Source organism: Zalophus californianus, chromosome 10 (genome assembly GCF_009762305.2).
Source record: "Zalophus californianus isolate mZalCal1 chromosome 10, mZalCal1.pri.v2, whole genome shotgun sequence".
In the NCBI taxonomy this organism is placed as follows: Eukaryota; Metazoa; Chordata; class Mammalia; order Carnivora; family Otariidae; genus Zalophus; species Zalophus californianus.
In genome coordinates, this window is record NC_045604.1 from 1,119,530 (window position 1) to 1,135,710 (window position 16,181).

At 63.3% G+C, this 16,181-nt stretch overlaps 2 protein-coding genes across 14 annotated transcripts; both read left to right on the forward strand.

Annotated features, from left to right (window-relative positions):
- The first annotated feature begins 67 nt into the window (after positions 1-67).
- On the forward strand, positions 68-10,360 carry ADAM15 (ADAM metallopeptidase domain 15). 13 transcript variants are annotated; one of them, XM_027610651.2, is made up of 23 exons: positions 68-259; positions 1,420-1,526; positions 2,147-2,223; positions 2,598-2,676; positions 2,842-2,918; positions 3,009-3,207; positions 4,284-4,349; positions 4,427-4,495; positions 4,592-4,761; positions 4,884-4,965; positions 5,402-5,550; positions 5,652-5,826; positions 6,072-6,164; positions 6,259-6,563; positions 6,642-6,843; positions 7,117-7,194; positions 7,606-7,678; positions 7,829-7,967; positions 8,346-8,415; positions 8,580-8,653; positions 9,018-9,092; positions 9,502-9,573; positions 10,040-10,360. In XM_027610651.2, the coding sequence occupies exons 1-22, from the start codon at positions 181-183 to the stop codon at positions 9,560-9,562; spliced, it is 2,499 nt and encodes an 832-aa protein (XP_027466452.1). In that variant the 5' UTR covers positions 68-180; the 3' UTR covers positions 9,563-9,573; positions 10,040-10,360. The 13 variants fall into 13 exon arrangements, with proteins under 13 accessions (XP_027466452.1, XP_027466445.1, XP_027466447.1 ...); XM_027610644.2 differs by lacking the exon at positions 9,502-9,573 and adding an exon at positions 9,828-9,952; XM_027610646.2 differs by lacking the exon at positions 9,502-9,573 and adding an exon at positions 9,828-9,952 and having other exon boundaries at positions 9,021-9,092.
- Positions 10,361-10,509: 149 nt separating this feature from the next.
- EFNA4 (ephrin A4) lies at positions 10,510-15,424 on the forward strand. Its single transcript, XM_027610661.2, has 4 exons — positions 10,510-11,642; positions 13,692-13,987; positions 14,347-14,415; positions 14,732-15,424. The coding sequence occupies exons 1-4, from the start codon at positions 11,530-11,532 to the stop codon at positions 14,866-14,868; spliced, it is 615 nt and encodes a 204-aa protein (XP_027466462.1). The 5' UTR covers positions 10,510-11,529; the 3' UTR covers positions 14,869-15,424.
- Positions 15,425-16,181: the final 757 nt, after the last annotated feature.

Consider the following 16,181-nt stretch of genomic DNA (forward strand, 5'->3'; position numbering starts at 1 on the left):
GCGGGGCCGCGGCCTTCCCGGGGGCGGGGCCTGGCCAGGAGCCCCGGGGCGGGGGCAGGACGGGGCGGGGCCTGGTGGCCGCACGGCGCGGCGGGGTGCGCCAGGCAGACCCGGCGGCCGCGGCTAGTCGGCGCGCGGCCCAGCACCTGCTGCCCTCGCCCGGCTCGGGGCGCTGCTGCCATGCGGCTGGCGCTGCTCTGGGCCCTGGGGCTCCTGGGCGCAGGCAGCCCTCTGTCCCCCCGGCCGCTCCCATATATAGGTGAGTGCCCGGCCCTCAGTGGGCGGGGGTGGGGGGGGGTGGGCGGAGAATGGACCGGGAGGAGGCGCGGGGAAGCCAGGAGGCACTGGGGTCGGCTGGAGACTCGGGGAGACCCCCAACCAGAGCGCGGCCCGCCCTAGTTCACTGTCCTGGCTGAGGGCCCGGCGACTGGGCGATGGAGTGGAGAGAGGAGGGGGATGCTGCCCCCCCGCCCCCGCGCGGTCATCCTCTGCTCGGTCCCCGCGGACACTTCCAGGCTCCGGTGCCGGGCACCGAAGGCCCTGGCCCAGCGGCCCCTCAGGATGGTGGGACAGGGTCGCACCTCCCCAGGACTGACGTTTTCGCTCCTTTGGGGCCTAGCTGACCATTCCCCCCGGTGCCAAAGCGCCGAGTGGTCACGGCCGGTAGGGTTTGGCAGAGAGGATTCTTCTTGGGCCCCCTTCCCAGGCCTGGAGCGGCCAGCGCACCCCTCGCCCTGATGATGATGCCACCAGAAACCCGGCGGAGCGAGCGGGAGGGAGCGCGGGAGGAGCCAGGGGAGGGGAGAATTGGCCAGGAAAGAGGCTGACACCCGACTCCTCCTTGGAACTTTCACTTCCCGCTGCTGTCTCGGGCCAGGGGCCGGGAGGGCAGGCGCGGGTGGGCTGGCCTCAGGAGAGAGGGCCATTGTGGGGACGGGGGTGCTCAGGGAGGAAGCTGGGCTGCGGCGAGCGGGTGTGCCTGACTGGGTAGGGGGGTGTTTAGGGAGGGGTGTTTGCACTGCGCACCCAGAAATGGGCGTTTCCGGCAGCTCCGCAGTGAGGACAGGGGAGGGCGAGCGGGCACCGGGCCACAGGGCTTCGCCCAGGCCTGAGAGGGGGCGTTCCTAGGGGGCTGATTGCGAGGGAGTAGGAAAGGGGGCTCCCCGCCAGAACCTGGGATTCGCCTGGGGGGGGGGGTCAGGGAGAGGCGTAGGCAGGATGTGCAAGGTGGGGTGCTGGGATGAAAGTTGGGAGCCGCAGAGAAGACCCTTCCCTTCAGGATTCTCCTTTAAGTCCCAGCATGCAATGCAGGAGTCCTTCAAGCAGAGAAGGGCCTGGGTGCCCAGTGGGCACCAGCTGTGCTCAGCGCTGGTGCCGGCTCTCTCAGCACCCTCTCGGGGTGTCCTGGGCGCCCTGCAGGTGGCACTGAGGAGGAGCGGGCAAGGCCAGAGGGGGCCCTGGGTGGACCCTCGGAGCCCCAGATCCTTCCGGACATCCCGACACTCAGCCTCACAGAGGTGTTTCAGGTGAGCCGCCCTCTCCCCCAAGTGAAGAAGTACACCCCACAGAGCAGTGTGCCTGAGGACAGGTGAGTGGACCCCCGTGCAGCGCGGCCAGCCCAGGGCTGGCTGCCCCTCCCGCCAGAGGCCAGCACCTGGCTTCACTTATGCCCTCAACATCTGCCCCCACGCCTGCCCCGGCCTCGGCCCCGGCCCCGGCCAGCTGTCCAGGTCCCCTGGGGAAACCCTGAGGCCAGACTTGCTTTCGTGGTCTCATTCTGTCAGTTATCTCCCCGGGGGAGTGGGGGGCTTGGAGAAGGTCAGGGCCTCACCAAACCCCCCCCTCCCCAATTCCAAAGCTGAGTCAGAGGAAGGGCTGGGGCCTGCACTGGGTCTTCCATGATGCTTCCTCTCTGGGCAGGAAGCCGAGAAGGGGCGGCTCAGATACCTTCCTTGACCTCCCCACACAACCCCCCAGAACAATGCCCCAGGCCGGGCAGGGCTTCCTGGCCCCTCCCTCGGGACCCCCCCACCCCCACCAGTGATCTAATCGTTGGTGCTCTCCGAAAGGCCTGAGGTTTTCTGGTTATAGAGGATAGGCATTTCGGGCAGGGCCAGGGAGGTGACAGGCCCTCTGCTGCCCACAGGCCAAGCTGCCTGAGGCCTTGCGGATCCAGTTGGAATTGGATGGTGAGAGTCATGTTCTGGAGCTGCTACGGAACAGGTAACAACGCTAGTGGTCCCGTTAGTAATGCGGATAACGTGGCAGACAGCCATACAGCACTGACTGGTGCTTGAACTCATAACAACCTACAGGGCAGGTGCTATTCGCTATTACTGTCCTCGTTTTATATATGAAGCAGTCAAGGCACAGAGAGGCTAACTAACTTGCCCAAGGTCACACAGCTAGGATGCAGTAAAAACCAGATTAGAACACAGAGAGCCGGGCAGAGTTTGTGACCCAACCACTATACTCTGCTGCCTCTGGGGGAAGCCCAGCCCCCAGCCCCCCCTCTACCACCTCTCAGGCCTCCAGGCTGTTCCTGCACCCCCCTCCCCCCGGGAGGTAACTGTCACCGCTTTGCTTTTTCTTCCCAGGGAGCTAGTCCCAGGCCGCCCGAGCCTGATGTGGTACCAGCCTGACGGCACCCGTGTGGTCAATGTGGGACACACTCTGGTGAGTCTTAATGTCCTGTGTCTGGCCTAAGGGAAGAAGGCAGGGGCCATCTGGAGGGTGCCTTCCCTACAGGACGTGGGAGGACACCACATATCTTCACCAGCAGGCTAGTCTCCTGGTCTCCAGCCTGGCCTTCAAGGTAGCACTGCTATTTCTCTGCTGCAGGAGAACTGCTGCTACCAGGGAGCGGTGCAGGGCCGCGTGGGCTCCTGGGTCTCTGTCTGCACCTGCTCAGGGCTCAGGTACAGAGGGTGCATCCCATGTGGGTGGGGACAGTGAGGGTGCATGAGGCGTGGAGCTGAGAGGCTTTCTGACTTGCTGGATCTTCCCAGGGGTTTGGTGATCCTGTCCCCAGAGAGAAGCTACACCTTAGACCTGGAGCCTGGGGACCTTCGGGCCCCCCCAACTATCTCCCGGATCCAAGACCTCTTCCTGCCAGGCCACACTTGTGCCCTGAGCTGGCGTGCATCTGTGCCCACTCAGACTCCCCTGGAGCCACCCCGGGGAAGGCTCCACAGCCACACTCATCGGGTGAGGATGAACAGTGGGCTTTTGTTGTCCCCGAGGGCCAGGCCCCAGACCCTCAGAGCCCTGCGTTCCCAGAACCTTCTAAGGAGCAATTGTCCACACCCCTGTGTGAACATAATCTCCTTTCCTCTTCCCAGCAATGCTGGGAGGTATGTCCTATCAGTAGCTCCATTTTAGTGAGAACACTGGCTCGGAGAGGTCAGTGACTTGCCCAAAGTCGTTCAACTAGTGAATGATATATCCAGGATTTACATGCAGGTACTTGACCCAAACTCCGTATCTGTCAGAAGATCCCCGAACGCAGCGAGCACTCACTTGGCTAGAGATGATGCAGTTACCAGTCATAAAGCAATATGAGTCCAATCTCCTGATTTATAAAACGGGGATGATAGGGGCGCTTGGGGGGCTCAGTCGGTGAAGCGTCTGCCTTCGGCTCAGGTCGTGATCCCAGGGTCCTGGGATGGAGCCCCGCATAGTGTCAGGCTCTGTGCCCAGCAGGGAGCCTGCTTCTCCCTCCCCCTCTGTCCCTTCCCCTGCTTGTGCTCTCTCGCTCTCTCGCTCTCTTTCTGTGTCTCAAATAAATAAATAAAATCTTTAAAAAAAACGGATAATAAAACTACTTACCTTTCAGGGTTATTGTGGAGATGAACTGAATCTATCTATTTATCTATATATGTACAGTGCTTAGAACTGTGCCTAAAGTGTGGTAAGTATATGATGGTGTTGACTATTTTTTTTGTCTATTTTTTAAAGCTTATTTATTTATTTTTTAGTAATCTCCACACCCACTGTGGGGCTTGAACTCACGACCCCGAGACCAAGAGTCACACGCTCTACCAACAGAGCCAGTCAGGTGCCCCTATTATCTTCTTTTTAATTTGGAAAAGGCACTGAATTTGGAGTTAGAAAAGCAGGCTCTACTCCCAGCTACATGACCTACTCCTGGGTCTACCTTGGGCAATTCACTGGCCTCACAGGCTCTCGGTGGGTCATCTGCAAAATGGGCTCTCTGCTCTCCTCCGGCCCGGCTGCTGACCGTGAGCAGTGCCGAGCCTGATGCTCCTCCTTCTTGCCCACAGAGGCGGCGGGACGTGGTGACAGAGACCAAGACCGTTGAGCTGGTGATTGTGGCTGACCGTTCGGAGGTGAGCTGGCCCGTGCACGTCCTCCCCTTGCCCCCACCTGCCCTGCAGCTTTTCCTGCTCACTTCTGGGGCCCGCAGGTCCAGAGGTACCCGGACTCCCAGCACCTGCTGAACCGCATGCTGAAGGTGACCCTCCTCCTGGACGCCGTGAGTGCCGGGTGCTGCGCCGGGAGTGCCGGGTGGGGCAGCACCCTCGCGGCCCTCTGACCCCAGGGCCCGTCTCCTGAACCCCGGTTCTTTCAGTTCTTCCGGCCCCTGAACGTGCGGGTGGTGCTCGTGGGCCTGGAGGCCTGGACCCAGCGGGACCTGGTGGAGATAAGCCAGGACCCAGGTCTCACACTAGACAGGTTCCTCCACTGGCGCCGGAGAGATTTGCTGCCTCGACTGCCCCACGACAGTGCCCAGCTGGTGACGTAAGCCCCCCCTCCCCCGGCTCTGCTCTGGCCTGGCCAGGGTCACACCCCCTCCCTATCTGAGGCCCTGAAGCTCTGGACCCCTTGGCATTGGGCCTGACTTTGGCCTCATGATCCCACAGCGCTACTTCCTTCTCTGGGCCCACGGTGGGCATGGCCATTCAGAACTCCATCTGTTCTGACTTCTCTGGAGGTGTGAACATGGTGAGCTATTTCAGGTCTCCCCCCTATTCCCAGTTCAGTTCCTCCTCACTGGAGGGCCGCTGGTTCACTGAAAGCCCTACAAAGTTAGCAACCCCAGAGCTGTGGGCATGGCGGCAGGACTGTATGACACGTGGCCTGTGTAGTCGTCACACCCTCTCCTGTGGCCAGCTCACCGCTTTACTGGTCTTCACCTATTTCCTGGGGGAGGAGGGCCTAGCCGAGCCCAAAGAAGAGAGGCGTGTGCCCAGGGCCACACAGTAAGGGAGGGGCACAGAGCTGAGCGAGCCCCCCGTTTCCTGCCACCCAGGCCTGGGCTCTCCTACTTTAGAAGCAATTAAGGAGGGAGGCGGTGCTGAGCGCCCTGGAGGTCAGATGAGGAGAGAACAGGAGCAGTCAGGCTGCTGCTGGACCTGGGGTGTCCCCTCCCCAATGCCAGGACCACTCCACCAGCGTCCTGGGAGTTGCATCCTCCATAGCTCACGAGTTGGGCCACAGCCTGGGCCTGGACCACGACTTGCACGGGCAAAGCTGTCCCTGCCCGGGGCCGGCCCCTGCCAAGAGCTGCATCATGGAGGCCTCCACGGAGTGAGTCCCTGCAGGGGGGGCGGGGGGGGGGGCGGGGAAGGGGCGGGAGGGCAGGGCCCGAGGCCGCCCGCAGCCCCAACCTTTCTTGCCACGGTCCCCAGCTTCCTGCCGGGCCTGAACTTCAGCAACTGCAGCCGGCAGGCCCTGGAGAAAGCCCTGCTGGAAGGGATGGGCAGCTGCCTCTTTGAGCGGCTGCCCAGCCTGCCCTCTCTGGCCACTGTCTGCGGGAATAAGCTGCTGGAGCCGGGCGAGCAGTGTGACTGCGGCTTCCCGGATGTGAGCCCCTCCCCCCAAGCCTGGCCCCACCCCCTCCTGGGCCCTCCCCCTGGCTCACCGCCCCTCCGCGAGAGTCGGAGCGCCGAGCCCTTCGGTCCCCTCTCCGCAGCTCCCCGTCTGTCTACGGGAACAGCACAGGCTATGTGGGCCTCCAGCTTCTACTTGCTGTGTGCGTCCTCGGAGAGCAGGGGTGGGGCGGGCTCTCAGGCCTGGCCCGCTCCAACTCGGGGTCCCTCTGCCCTCAGGACTGCACCGACCCCTGCTGTGACTACGTCAGCTGCCAACTGAGGCCCGGGGCGCGGTGCGCATCCGACGGGCTCTGCTGTCACAACTGCCAGGTAGGCACCGACGGGACCCGCCAGGGCTCAGGGCGGAAAGGTCGTTCGGGTGGACCTGCCCAGCACCCACACGGACGCTCCCTCGCCCCCGCAGCTGCGCCCGGCCGGCGGGCAGTGCCGCCCGTCCAGAGGGGACTGCGACTTACCCGAGTTCTGCTCAGGAGACAGCCCGCAGTGCCCTCCCGATGTCAGCCTGGGAGACGGCGAGCCCTGCGCGGGGGGCCAGGCCGTGTGCGTGCGGGGGCGTTGTGCCTCGTACGCCCAGCAGTGCCAGGCTCTCTGGGGACCTGGGGCCCAGCCCGCCTCGCCGCTTTGCCTCCTTGCTGCCAACACTCGAGGGGATGCTTTTGGGAGCTGTGGGCGCAGCCCTAATGGCAGCTACGTGTCCTGTGCCCCTAAGTAAGTGAGGAGCCGGGGCTCCCCTCTGGGTTTGTGGGAGCCTTGGCCTGACCCCCCGCCTCCTCCCTGTTACCTCAGAGACGCCATTTGTGGGCAGCTCCAGTGCCAGGGGGGGCAGGCCCAGCCTCTGCTCGGCTCAGCCCGGGGTCTGCGCTGGGAGATGCTAGAAGCCAACGGGACCCAGCTGAAGCTGAATTGCAGCTGGGTCCACCTGGACCTGGGCGACGACGTGGCCCAGCCCCTGCTGACTCTGCCTGGCACAGCCTGTGGTCCTGACCTGGTGAGCAGTCCCAGCAGGCAAGGCCAGAGGGAGGGCTGTCTGCACGAGCAAATGCCCAGGCCTCAGGGTCCACCAGTGTAAAAGGCAGACTCTCCCGGGGCGGGGGGGTGGGGCGGTCAGGGTCACACTGCTGACTGAGCAGTGTCCTGTCATCCTGGCAGCCTCGGTTTCTCCCTCTGTAAGAGCAGGGCTGTGGCCTGCCAGTGCCTGTGACACTTTGTGAGGCTGTGACCTTGGTTCTCTCCCCACCCCACCCCACCCCACCCCCGGCAGGTGTGCATTGACCGCCGGTGCCAGCCCGTGGACGTCCTGCGAGCCCAGGAATGTCGAAGCAAATGCCACGGACACGGGGTGAGCAGGCGTGGCAGACACAGAAGGGGGCAGGGAGCCTCCGGGAGGCAGACAGTGACGGGCGTGGGAAACACACACACCTAGGTTCTAATCCTCGCTCTACTCCTTCCTAGCTGTGTAGCCGGGGGCAGATTATTAACCACTCTGAGCTCAGTTTCCTCAGCTACCCAGTGGGCGTCCTGGGGTCCAGGAGACGGGGATGAGAGGGTCCAGCACAATGCCGGCATGGAGAAGGCGCTCCTGGGCTGGTTCGGTTTCATTTCCTCGGGCATGGACACAGGCTCCATCTCTCCACGCCATCATCCCCAGCATACCTTCCGCCTGTGGACAGAGGCGGTCCTGAAACGCTGGGGGCAGGGAAATGCAGCCCCAGAGTGTAGGGCCCCTCATCGCTCAACCTCTATCCCCCAGGTCTGCGACAGCAAAGGACATTGCCGCTGTGAGGCGGGCTGGGCCCCCCCCGACTGCACCAACCGCGTCAGAGGTAGCTGGGGGCAGCGGGCAGGGGCAGCGGGGAGGGCATCGTGGCTCACCCTTTCCCATTCTCACTTTTACCTCCGTCCCTGCCCTCCACCCCTTCCTGGGTGTAGGAGTCTTAGCCCTGCCCACCTTCAAACCTGCCCTCACCCCACAGCAACCAGCTCCCTGACCACAGGGCTGCCCCTCAGCCTCCTGCTGTCGGTGGTCCTGCTGCTGCTGGGGGCCAGCTACTGGCACCGCGCCCGCCTGCGTCAACGGCTCTGTCAGCTCAAAGGACCCAGCTGCCAATACAGGTACCAGCCTCCTTGCCCCCGACTCCCTCAGCAGCTCTGCTGAAGACTGGCTCTGCATCCTGCCCCCGGGCCCGCTGCGGCGCCGGACACCGGGCTCTGACCCCCAGCCCCTTGGGCCAGCCCACGCACACCTCGCTCCCCTCCACGTGCCTTGTCACTCCTCACCTCACACCCAGACCCACCCAGGAGCCCTGTGCTGAGTAGGTGGGGCCCTCCCTCAAGCCCCTCAGCCCCCCTCCACTTCTCACTGGGCCTCAACTACACTCGAGCTGTTCTCCAAGGGGCTACAAAGGGTCAACCCCACTCAAGGGTCCCGTGTGGGTGGAGAGCATGGTCTGACGCCGGGCCCTCTCCCTCCTTGCTTTTCTTCATGTCCAGGGCAGCCCAGTCTGGTCCCCCAGAACGCCCAGGACCCCCGCAGAGGGTCCTGCTGATGCCAGGGGCCAAGGTAAGTCATGCATACCAGAGGAGAGGGGCCCCACCTTGCCCAGGCATCCAGCGTGGTCCCTGGGGTGGGGGCACTGAAGGCCCTAGACTCAGAGAAAGACTCCCATTGCCCACGAGTCAGTCAGGAGTCGGGGCCAGCCCTCCCCTACGCTCCCCTGGCTGCAGGCCCAGAAGCAGAGTCCAGCCTGGACTGGGGAGGGACATCACCTAGAGGAGGGCCAAGCTGGTGGTTCTGAGAGGTGGGTCTGCTGGTGCTCCCAGCAGGGGCCCCTGGAGGACAAGGGGGGTGGTGCTCAGAAATGGCCTTCAGGCGCCACGACCTGATGAGGCCCAGGTCACCATGTGTGGAAGGCTGGCGAGTGCCCCGCAAGCCCCTGGAGCTGATGACAGGGGTGTGTGTGGAGGTGGTCCGCATGCTCACTCCACCACTTGTCACCCCCTCTGCATGCAGCCAAGCAACCGCATGTGCGGCCCCCCACTGCCCCTGGGGCCCCGGCAGCCCCTCCCCAGGCACTAACCCCTCTCTGCCCACATCTGTGTCCGCGCTCCCTCTCCCGACCCCCCCCACCCCGATCCCGCTGTCTGCTCCCCATGCTCTCTCAGCAGGCCAGTATTCTTGGCTTCCCGGCACCCCCCTCCCGGCCGCTGCCTCCCGACCCTGTGCCCAAGAGACTCCAGGTAAATCCGGGCCAGGCCCTGCCCTGGCCCAGGGCAGGTGGGAGGCTTGGTGCCCCACTTTAGTTCTCACCCCTGTTCCCTGCCGGTGGCGCTCTTCATTAGGGGACCAGGGTGCCCCTCAGCCTTCAGACACTGAGCCCCAGCAGCAGCAAAGGGTGAGCCTCCTGCCTTGGTTTCTACCACCACCTGGTGGTCAGTGGCAGGACTGCAGCTGGCCTGGGACACCACTGTGACCCATACCTTCCTCCCGTGAGGGTTTTGCAGGCAGGCGCCTGAGCCCTGTGCGCATGTCCCCATTCTCGCCTGCCCCCTGGCTGACTTTGCATGTTGAACTGAACCCCTGGAGAGAACCACTGCATGCCCACTGGCCCCTGGCTGTGCTCACAGCGCTGCCCCTCTCTCTGTTCAGGCTGAGCTGGCTGACCGGCCCAATCCCCCCACCCGCCCTCTGCCCGCTGACCCGGTGGTGAGGCACCCGAAGGTAACATGTGGGGAGAGAAGGGTGCAGCCTCTCCCCCACCCAGGGCTGTGGTGCTAATAGCCCTGGCAGTCGTGGCCATGGTGAGATAGCCCCTCTGTGCGTGAGGACACATACCCTGGTGTCCTTTAATGGTGACAGGTTGGTTTGGAGCAAAGGTGACCTCTGGAGCCGGCCCCATAAGCTGGTGCTCCCCAGCAACAGGGGTGGGCAACACGACACCCCCTCCCAAGCCAGCCTCCCGCTTTCTTTCTCAGTCTCAGGGGCCTGCCAAGCCCCCACCCCCGAGGAAGCCACTGCCTGCCAACCCCCAGGGCCGGCGCCCTTCGGGTGACCTGCCTGGCCCAGGAGCTGGAATCCCGCCCCTAGTGGTACCGTCCAGGTGGGTGCGGGGGATGCCAGCGCAGGGCGAATGGTCTGGGGGAAGGAGGACCTCTGACCTTTTCTTTCTCGATTTCCTGCACCCCAGGCCTGCGCCGCCGCCCCCAGCAGCGTCCTCGCTCTACCTCTGACCTCTGCTGAGGTTCCGTTGCCTGCAGGCCGGACTTAGAACTTCAAGAGGCGGACTGGCCCCTGGAGTCCCCCGCGATGACTGAAGGAGCCGGAGCCTGGACACGGCGGAGCAGGCAGCCTAAGACCCCGGGCACCTCCACGCGCCGACGAGCAGCACCCTAGGGACTAGCCCACGCAGTTGCCGCTGGGGGTGGGGAGGGGCTGGGCGCCGTCCTGGGCTGAGGGAGGTGCACACAGCCTGTCCCTGCTCTGGTGCAATAAACCTGAGGTCTGGGGAGCGTGCCTCGGACTTTGTCTGCTCAGGGAAGGCCGGGTCGACCTGCTGCGGTTCCAGGTCTGGCCGCCAGGAGACGCTGCCGCCTCGGACGTAGGCAGGCTAGGGAGGGCGAAGAGTCCCAGGCTGGGTCAGCGTGTGTGTCCCCAGGATGCTCGCAGCTGGTTTCCGCCCAGTCTGGGATGACTCTGCGCAGTCCAGTATCCAGGGAGTTGTAAAACCGCGTGCCGCCCCCCAGTCGCCAAGTCCTTGCGCCCAAGTGTGCGCGGCCCCCAGAGGCGGCTATCCACGAACCGGCCCAGCTGTTTGACCCGCCGTCCCCACCCTCTGACCAGTAGCTGGGAAGAGTGGATCTGGCTGCTGTTCTCAGAGCCCTGGAGCCGGGGCGGAGCGGGGCGGCGGCTCCCACGATCCCAAGGCCGTGCACCTGCCTCCTCCCCCTCCCCTGCCCCACCTGAGGGCTTGGGAACAAAGGTGCTTTGTACAGGACGCAACCACCTCATTATTTCGACTTCGGGAATGGGGCCGCGTGGGCCCCCAGCCCAGAATGAAGGTGTGGGGCGGAAAGGGACAGGCGCCAACCCCAAGGTGGGCACTAAGGCTCCGTAAGGGGGGAGGAGGGAGAGGGTGAGGGGCGATCTGTCGCAGAAGGCGATCTGTCCCTTCCACTCGCGCTATCCCTGAAAAGGCAAAAAGGGGCAATATGCTAAGGTGGAGCTGGACGGGCTTCGTGGGTCCTCGCCTGTGCCTCACTTTTTCCTCTTTCTGGCCAAAGGCCGTGTGCTCCTATTTAAATCTTCCCAATTTGAAATAAGTCTTCCTACCTACCCGGTACTAACGCAGACACGATAGACGCGACCTCCCTAAAGCGAACTCCCCGACAGTGGACTGCGTCGCCCCTCCCGCCGCCTCGTGACACGGTGCAGCCCCGGTGGGAGCGCGGCGAGCCTGGCGCGCGCCTCGGCGCACACAGGGTTAACAGGAGTTGACTCCGAGCGGGGAGGCGGGGGTGCGCCCCCATTGGTGGAAAGTTACCCGGGGGCGTGGCCTGCGAGTCTCTGCACCCCACCCCCAGTTCCGCACCCCCCCCACCTCCACTTTGTACCTTTCTCGCGGCGGCAGAGAAGCGGGCCGGGACCGGCCGGACCAGACCAGAGCGGACCCCGGGGGCGATGCGGCTGCTGCCCCTGCTGCGGACTGTCCTCTGGGCCGCGCTCCTCAGCTCCCCGCTGCGAGGGGGCTCCGGCCTCCGCCACGCTGTCTACTGGAACTCCAGTAACCCCAGGTAGCCGGGCCGAACGCGGCCGACGGCGGCCCGGGCCTGCGCGCTCCCGGGCCGGGCGCGCGCCCCACTCTCGCTCTGTGCGCGGCGCCGCCTGGCCCGGGCCGCGCGCTGGGGCTCCTTTGTTTGAGCCGGCGGGGGAGGGGGAGGGGAGGGGCGAGGCGCGCCCGGGGCTCCCCCCCGCCCGCACGTGTTGGGGGGCGGGCGGAGGACCCCAGCTCTGAAGGCGGAAGGTGGGCGCTCCGAGCCCCGCCCCCTCGCTTTTCCCTTCTCTCCTGCTGTTCTCCTCCACCTCCGAGGTGGGGCGGGCGGTCTGGAGAGGGAGGGAGGGAGGGGGCTTCACGCTTGAGAAAGAGCGTGGTTTACTCTCCTGCTCGCTTGGCCTCCTGAGCTCATTCACTATCTCTGCGTTCATCTCCGTCATTCTGGGTCCTTCTATTTCTGTCCATTCTCGGCCCTGCCCTTCTAGCTGAATCACCTTCGGGCAAGTCGTTTGACTCCCTAACCTCAGTTATCTCATCTGTAAAATGGGCTAATAACACCTGGTACCCTGAGAAATCAGGCGGGCTGACCGAGGTCACATGTGTGAAAGAGGCGCAGGCTGTACAGATACAAATTATTATTTCTTTCTCCCGAGCCTTTGAACCTCAGTATTTTTGACTGTTTGCATTTTCCTCCCCAGTTCTCCCTGTCTCTCTGCTTTCTCCATCTGTTTGCCTTTCTGATTTTCTACTTGAGACAATCTGTGACTCTGTTCATTTGTTCACTCACCAACATTTGTTACGCAGGACGTGTGCTAGGATGCTGGATAGAGAGAGAGAAGACCTCAGCTCTGGCTTCTGGGAGCCCAGAGACCCCCCGGGGAGGGCAGACATCAAGACAGGTCATTACAATGCTGATGCCACGTGATAACAGCTATTGTCCTCCCAGCTCCGAAGCCCTCTCTCTGTTCCAGACCAGTGCCTCTGAATCACTTGGAGAACTTGTTAGAAATTCAGGTTCCTAGCCCCCAACCCCAAGGTTTCTGGCCTGTTCATTCAATCTGCAAATATTTATTAAGTGTTTGGGTAGGACACTTTTCCAGGCACTGGGGATGCTGCAGAAATCATACCAAGGCCCAGCTTGTGTTTGAGTGGGTCTGAGCTGAGCCCAGGAATCTGCGTTTCTGATCAGAACTCCAAATGCAGGTGGTCCTTAGACCACCCATTGAGGGATAGAGGCCTTTCACCGTCATGCTAGACTGCATGGATGGTCGGGAAGGGGGAAGGTGCTTCGCAGTGTATAATGTTGTGGGGCCAGCCTGTCCCAGCCCTTCCCGCCTGTCCTGGCTCCCACAGGCAGCTCCCAAGGGGTAGGGAAGGGAGTCCTGAGTAGGCCAAAGATGAACTGATATCTGGAGGGGCCTCCCCCATCCACGGCCTCTCTTCCTTCCTTCCTTCCTTCCTTCCTTCCTTCCTTCCTTCCTTCCTTCCTTCCTTCCTTCCTTCCTTCCTTCCTTCCTTCCTTCCTTCCTTCCTTCCTTCCTTCCTTTCACTGTGACATCCTTCTCAGTATTGCATTTAGATCCCGAAAGCTGTCTCCCTCTCTCTGCCTCTGCTGATGAGGATACGGTTCCTGGCGTCCATGTCTGCGGCCGTGACTACGCTGCAGGCCCAGATTTGTACCCCTCGTCTCTCACCCCAGCTTCTTGACACCTGACATGTACCAAGAGCAGAGTGCTCTGCCAGGCCCTCTGTTGGGCACTGGGGCTGGAGAGTTGGCGGCAGCTCCAGCCTGAAAATGTAGGGTCTGGAGAGTGGCCTTCTCAGGCTTGAGCATGTGGTTATGGGCACTGTAGTCCCTTCACCTCTCAATACCTGCAAAGTGGTTACCGTCCCCCCCCCCATTTCTTGACTCTGTCTCTCAAGAGTTGCTAGGTTGGGAAGCTCGGGACTTGCTGAGCTGCTCCCTCTCCAGTGGGTAGGGGAGAGGCCGGCAGGGACCACTGGGGCCCTCACGCCCCCGGGGAGCTGCACCGTGCCCCTTCAGCACGCACCTGCCGTATGCCTGCAGGCTGCTTGGAGGAGACGCCGTGGTGAAGCTGGAGCTCAACGATTACCTAGACATCTTCTGCCCGCACTATGAGGGGCCGGGGCCCCCTGACGGCCCCGAGACGTTCGCGTTATACATGGTGGAGCGGCCAGGCTACGAGGCCTGCCAGGCCCAGGGGTCGGGCGCCTTCAAGCGCTGGGAGTGCGCCCTCCCCTTCGCTCCCTTTGGCCCAGTTCGATTCTCTGAGAAGATTCAGCGCTTCACACCCTTCTCCCTCGGCTTTGAGTTCTTGCCTGGAGAGACCTACTATTACATCTGTGAGTGAGGAGGGGCACGCTGGCTGTCCCGGGCGGGCAGGGGAGGGGGGCGTCCTGCCATCGCCACAGGTGGGCGGAGGGCTTGAGGTGGGGCCTGGGAATGAAGGGGGGGGACCTGAGTCTAATACTGAGTAAGGGGACATCCAGGGCAGTCTGTAGAGAGGAGGAGAAAGCAAGAGGAGCTTGGAAAGGGGCCGTGGTGGAAGGCACGGCCGGGGCCTGGCACCAGGGTATGGACCAAAAGTGAGGGGAAGCTCTCCAGGGAACTGCAGGGAAGACAAACGGGAAGGGTCTGAAGGCGTCTGAGGCGTGCAAGCTAGCTTGTGCTAACTCCTTCCTCCCAATCTCCCACCACCCAGCGGTACCAACTCCCGAGAGTTCTGGCAAGTGCTTGAGGCTCCAGGTGTCTGTCTGCTGCAAGGAGAGCAGTAAGTGGGTCGGGGTGCGGGGAGCCACCCTTCTGGTGGGTGTGGGGCCCTTGGAGTGAGGGAAGCCGTGGGGAGAGTCTGGGAGCATTAGACCCTGAGGGGTCCAGGTGGGGCTTTTGGCTGTGGCCTCTGATCCCCCATTTATCTCTGTGGGAGCTTCCACTCTGCCCCTTTATGCTGGGCCAAGGAGATGGCATCTCCAGGGCAGTATCCTTCGAGGCCTCAGCCACGGTGGACTGGGAGTGAAGAGGCCAGGGGCAGGGCAGGAAGGAGGCTGCTGAAGGGGAGGGTCCCTCAGTGCTGCCCTCCCTCACAGAGTCGGAGTCAGCCCATCCTGTTGGAAGCCCAGGAGAGAGTGGCACGTCAGGGTGGCGAGGGGGAGGTGCTCTCAGCCCCCTCTGTCTCTTGCTGCTGTTCCTGCTGCCAATTCTGCGCCTCCTGCGAGTTCTCTGAGCCAAGCAGACCCCTCCTGCTACGCCCAGGAGCCAGAGCCCTCCCGAGACTCCCTGGAGGAGGGGCCCCTGCCGCTCGAGCTGGGAGCAGTCAAGCCAGCCAGACCAACGGAAGAGTGATGGGGAGGTCAGAGGGTCTGAGGTGACCCTTCCAGGCGCTGGCCCCTTATCACAGGCTGAAGGGGAGCTGCATACAGCCCTGGGCACCCTGGAGCCCAGGCAAACATAGGGTCTCTGTCAGCTGCTTTGACATTCTCGTCCTGTCACCCCCAGAAAGACTGGGATTTGGTGGGATTGAACCCTTGAGTCTGTTGGGGCCAAGACCGAAGACCTGGGGACAGGTGGATTGCCAGACCAGGGCAAGGGAGAAGGCCTGCCATCTGTGCCCAGGACCCTGTGGGCCTCTTCCCTGGGGCAGCATCTTCCCCTCCCCAGGGGGTCACTCACTTGTCTTCTATGAAGACGGACTTGCTATGAGGTTGAATATCATGCCAGTTTGTATTTTTATAAGTGTCCGGACCAAACCCTCAATAAACCACCCAACTTTCGGTTGCTCTCCCCCATCTACACCCTCTGGCTCCTTCCGTGACCCCAGGACGCCCCGCAGCCTCTGCTCTCAGCTCCACTTGGCCTGACCTCCATGTCAGCTCCGCCCAGGCCATACATTCTAGGTGGCCGTGGGCACCCTCTGGGCAGTGTGCGGTGGGTGCCAGCAGCAGCTGTAGAGCTTGGCCCCCTCTCCCACCTCCCTAGCTGGCTTCCTGAGCTGAGGAGGGGGCAGATGCTCCTGACAGCCCACCCACGTGGGGCGGTGCCCAAGCCCTGGTAGCACCAAGCAGGGCGTTGGGGCAAACGCCAGGGCTGCTAGAGAGTTTCAGAATGCCTGGGTCCCTGCGAGCCGGACATCCTTCCCCCTCCCCAAGGACAGTCTGGGCGGTGCCTGGTCTAGAACTGGGAAGGTGGGGTCAGATCAAAGCCTCCTTCCCCAGCGGCTTCTTTGTTCTTCGCTTTTATAAGGAGGAGGGGGTGGGGCCGAGGAGGGAGGGCCCCCTTTGCTCTGAGCCCCACACCGTCTCTCCCACCTCTGGCAGTCGAGGCTATGATCCGCCCCCCCGCAAACCCCACCAGAGCCCTCTTTCTGAACGGTGTCCTGGGTGGAGCCAGGGTGAGGGGTGCCCCTCCCCCCGCCGCCGTGCCCCACCCGCCCCGGTGCCCCGCAGCCTCCGCTGGCACCGAGCCAGCGATCGATAGGTGGACGTTGTGCTGATTAGCTGGGCCCGGCTGCGGCCGCGAGAGGCGGCGTGTGAAGCCGCG

What these genes read in the sequence shown, in the direction of transcription:
- ADAM15 (XM_027610642.2), top strand. Translation starts at nt 181, where the DNA reads ATGCGGCTGGCGCTGCTCTGGGCCCTGGGGCTCCTGGGCGCAGGCAGC. An exon ending in CTGGAGCTGCTACGGAACAG is followed by an intron (nt 2,224 to 2,597) that starts GTAACAACGCTA and finishes TTTTCTTCCCAG; the next exon opens with GGAGCTAGTCCCAGGCCGCC. An exon ending in CCCCTAGTGGTACCGTCCAG is followed by an intron (nt 9,953 to 10,039) that starts GTGGGTGCGGGG and finishes CCTGCACCCCAG; the next exon opens with GCCTGCGCCGCCGCCCCCAG.
- EFNA4 (XM_027610661.2), top strand. Translation starts at nt 11,530, where the DNA reads ATGCGGCTGCTGCCCCTGCTGCGGACTGTCCTCTGGGCCGCGCTCCTC. An exon ending in TGGAACTCCAGTAACCCCAG is followed by an intron (nt 11,643 to 13,691) that starts GTAGCCGGGCCG and finishes GTATGCCTGCAG; the next exon opens with GCTGCTTGGAGGAGACGCCG. An exon ending in AGAGACCTACTATTACATCT is followed by an intron (nt 13,988 to 14,346) that starts GTGAGTGAGGAG and finishes CCCACCACCCAG; the next exon opens with CGGTACCAACTCCCGAGAGT.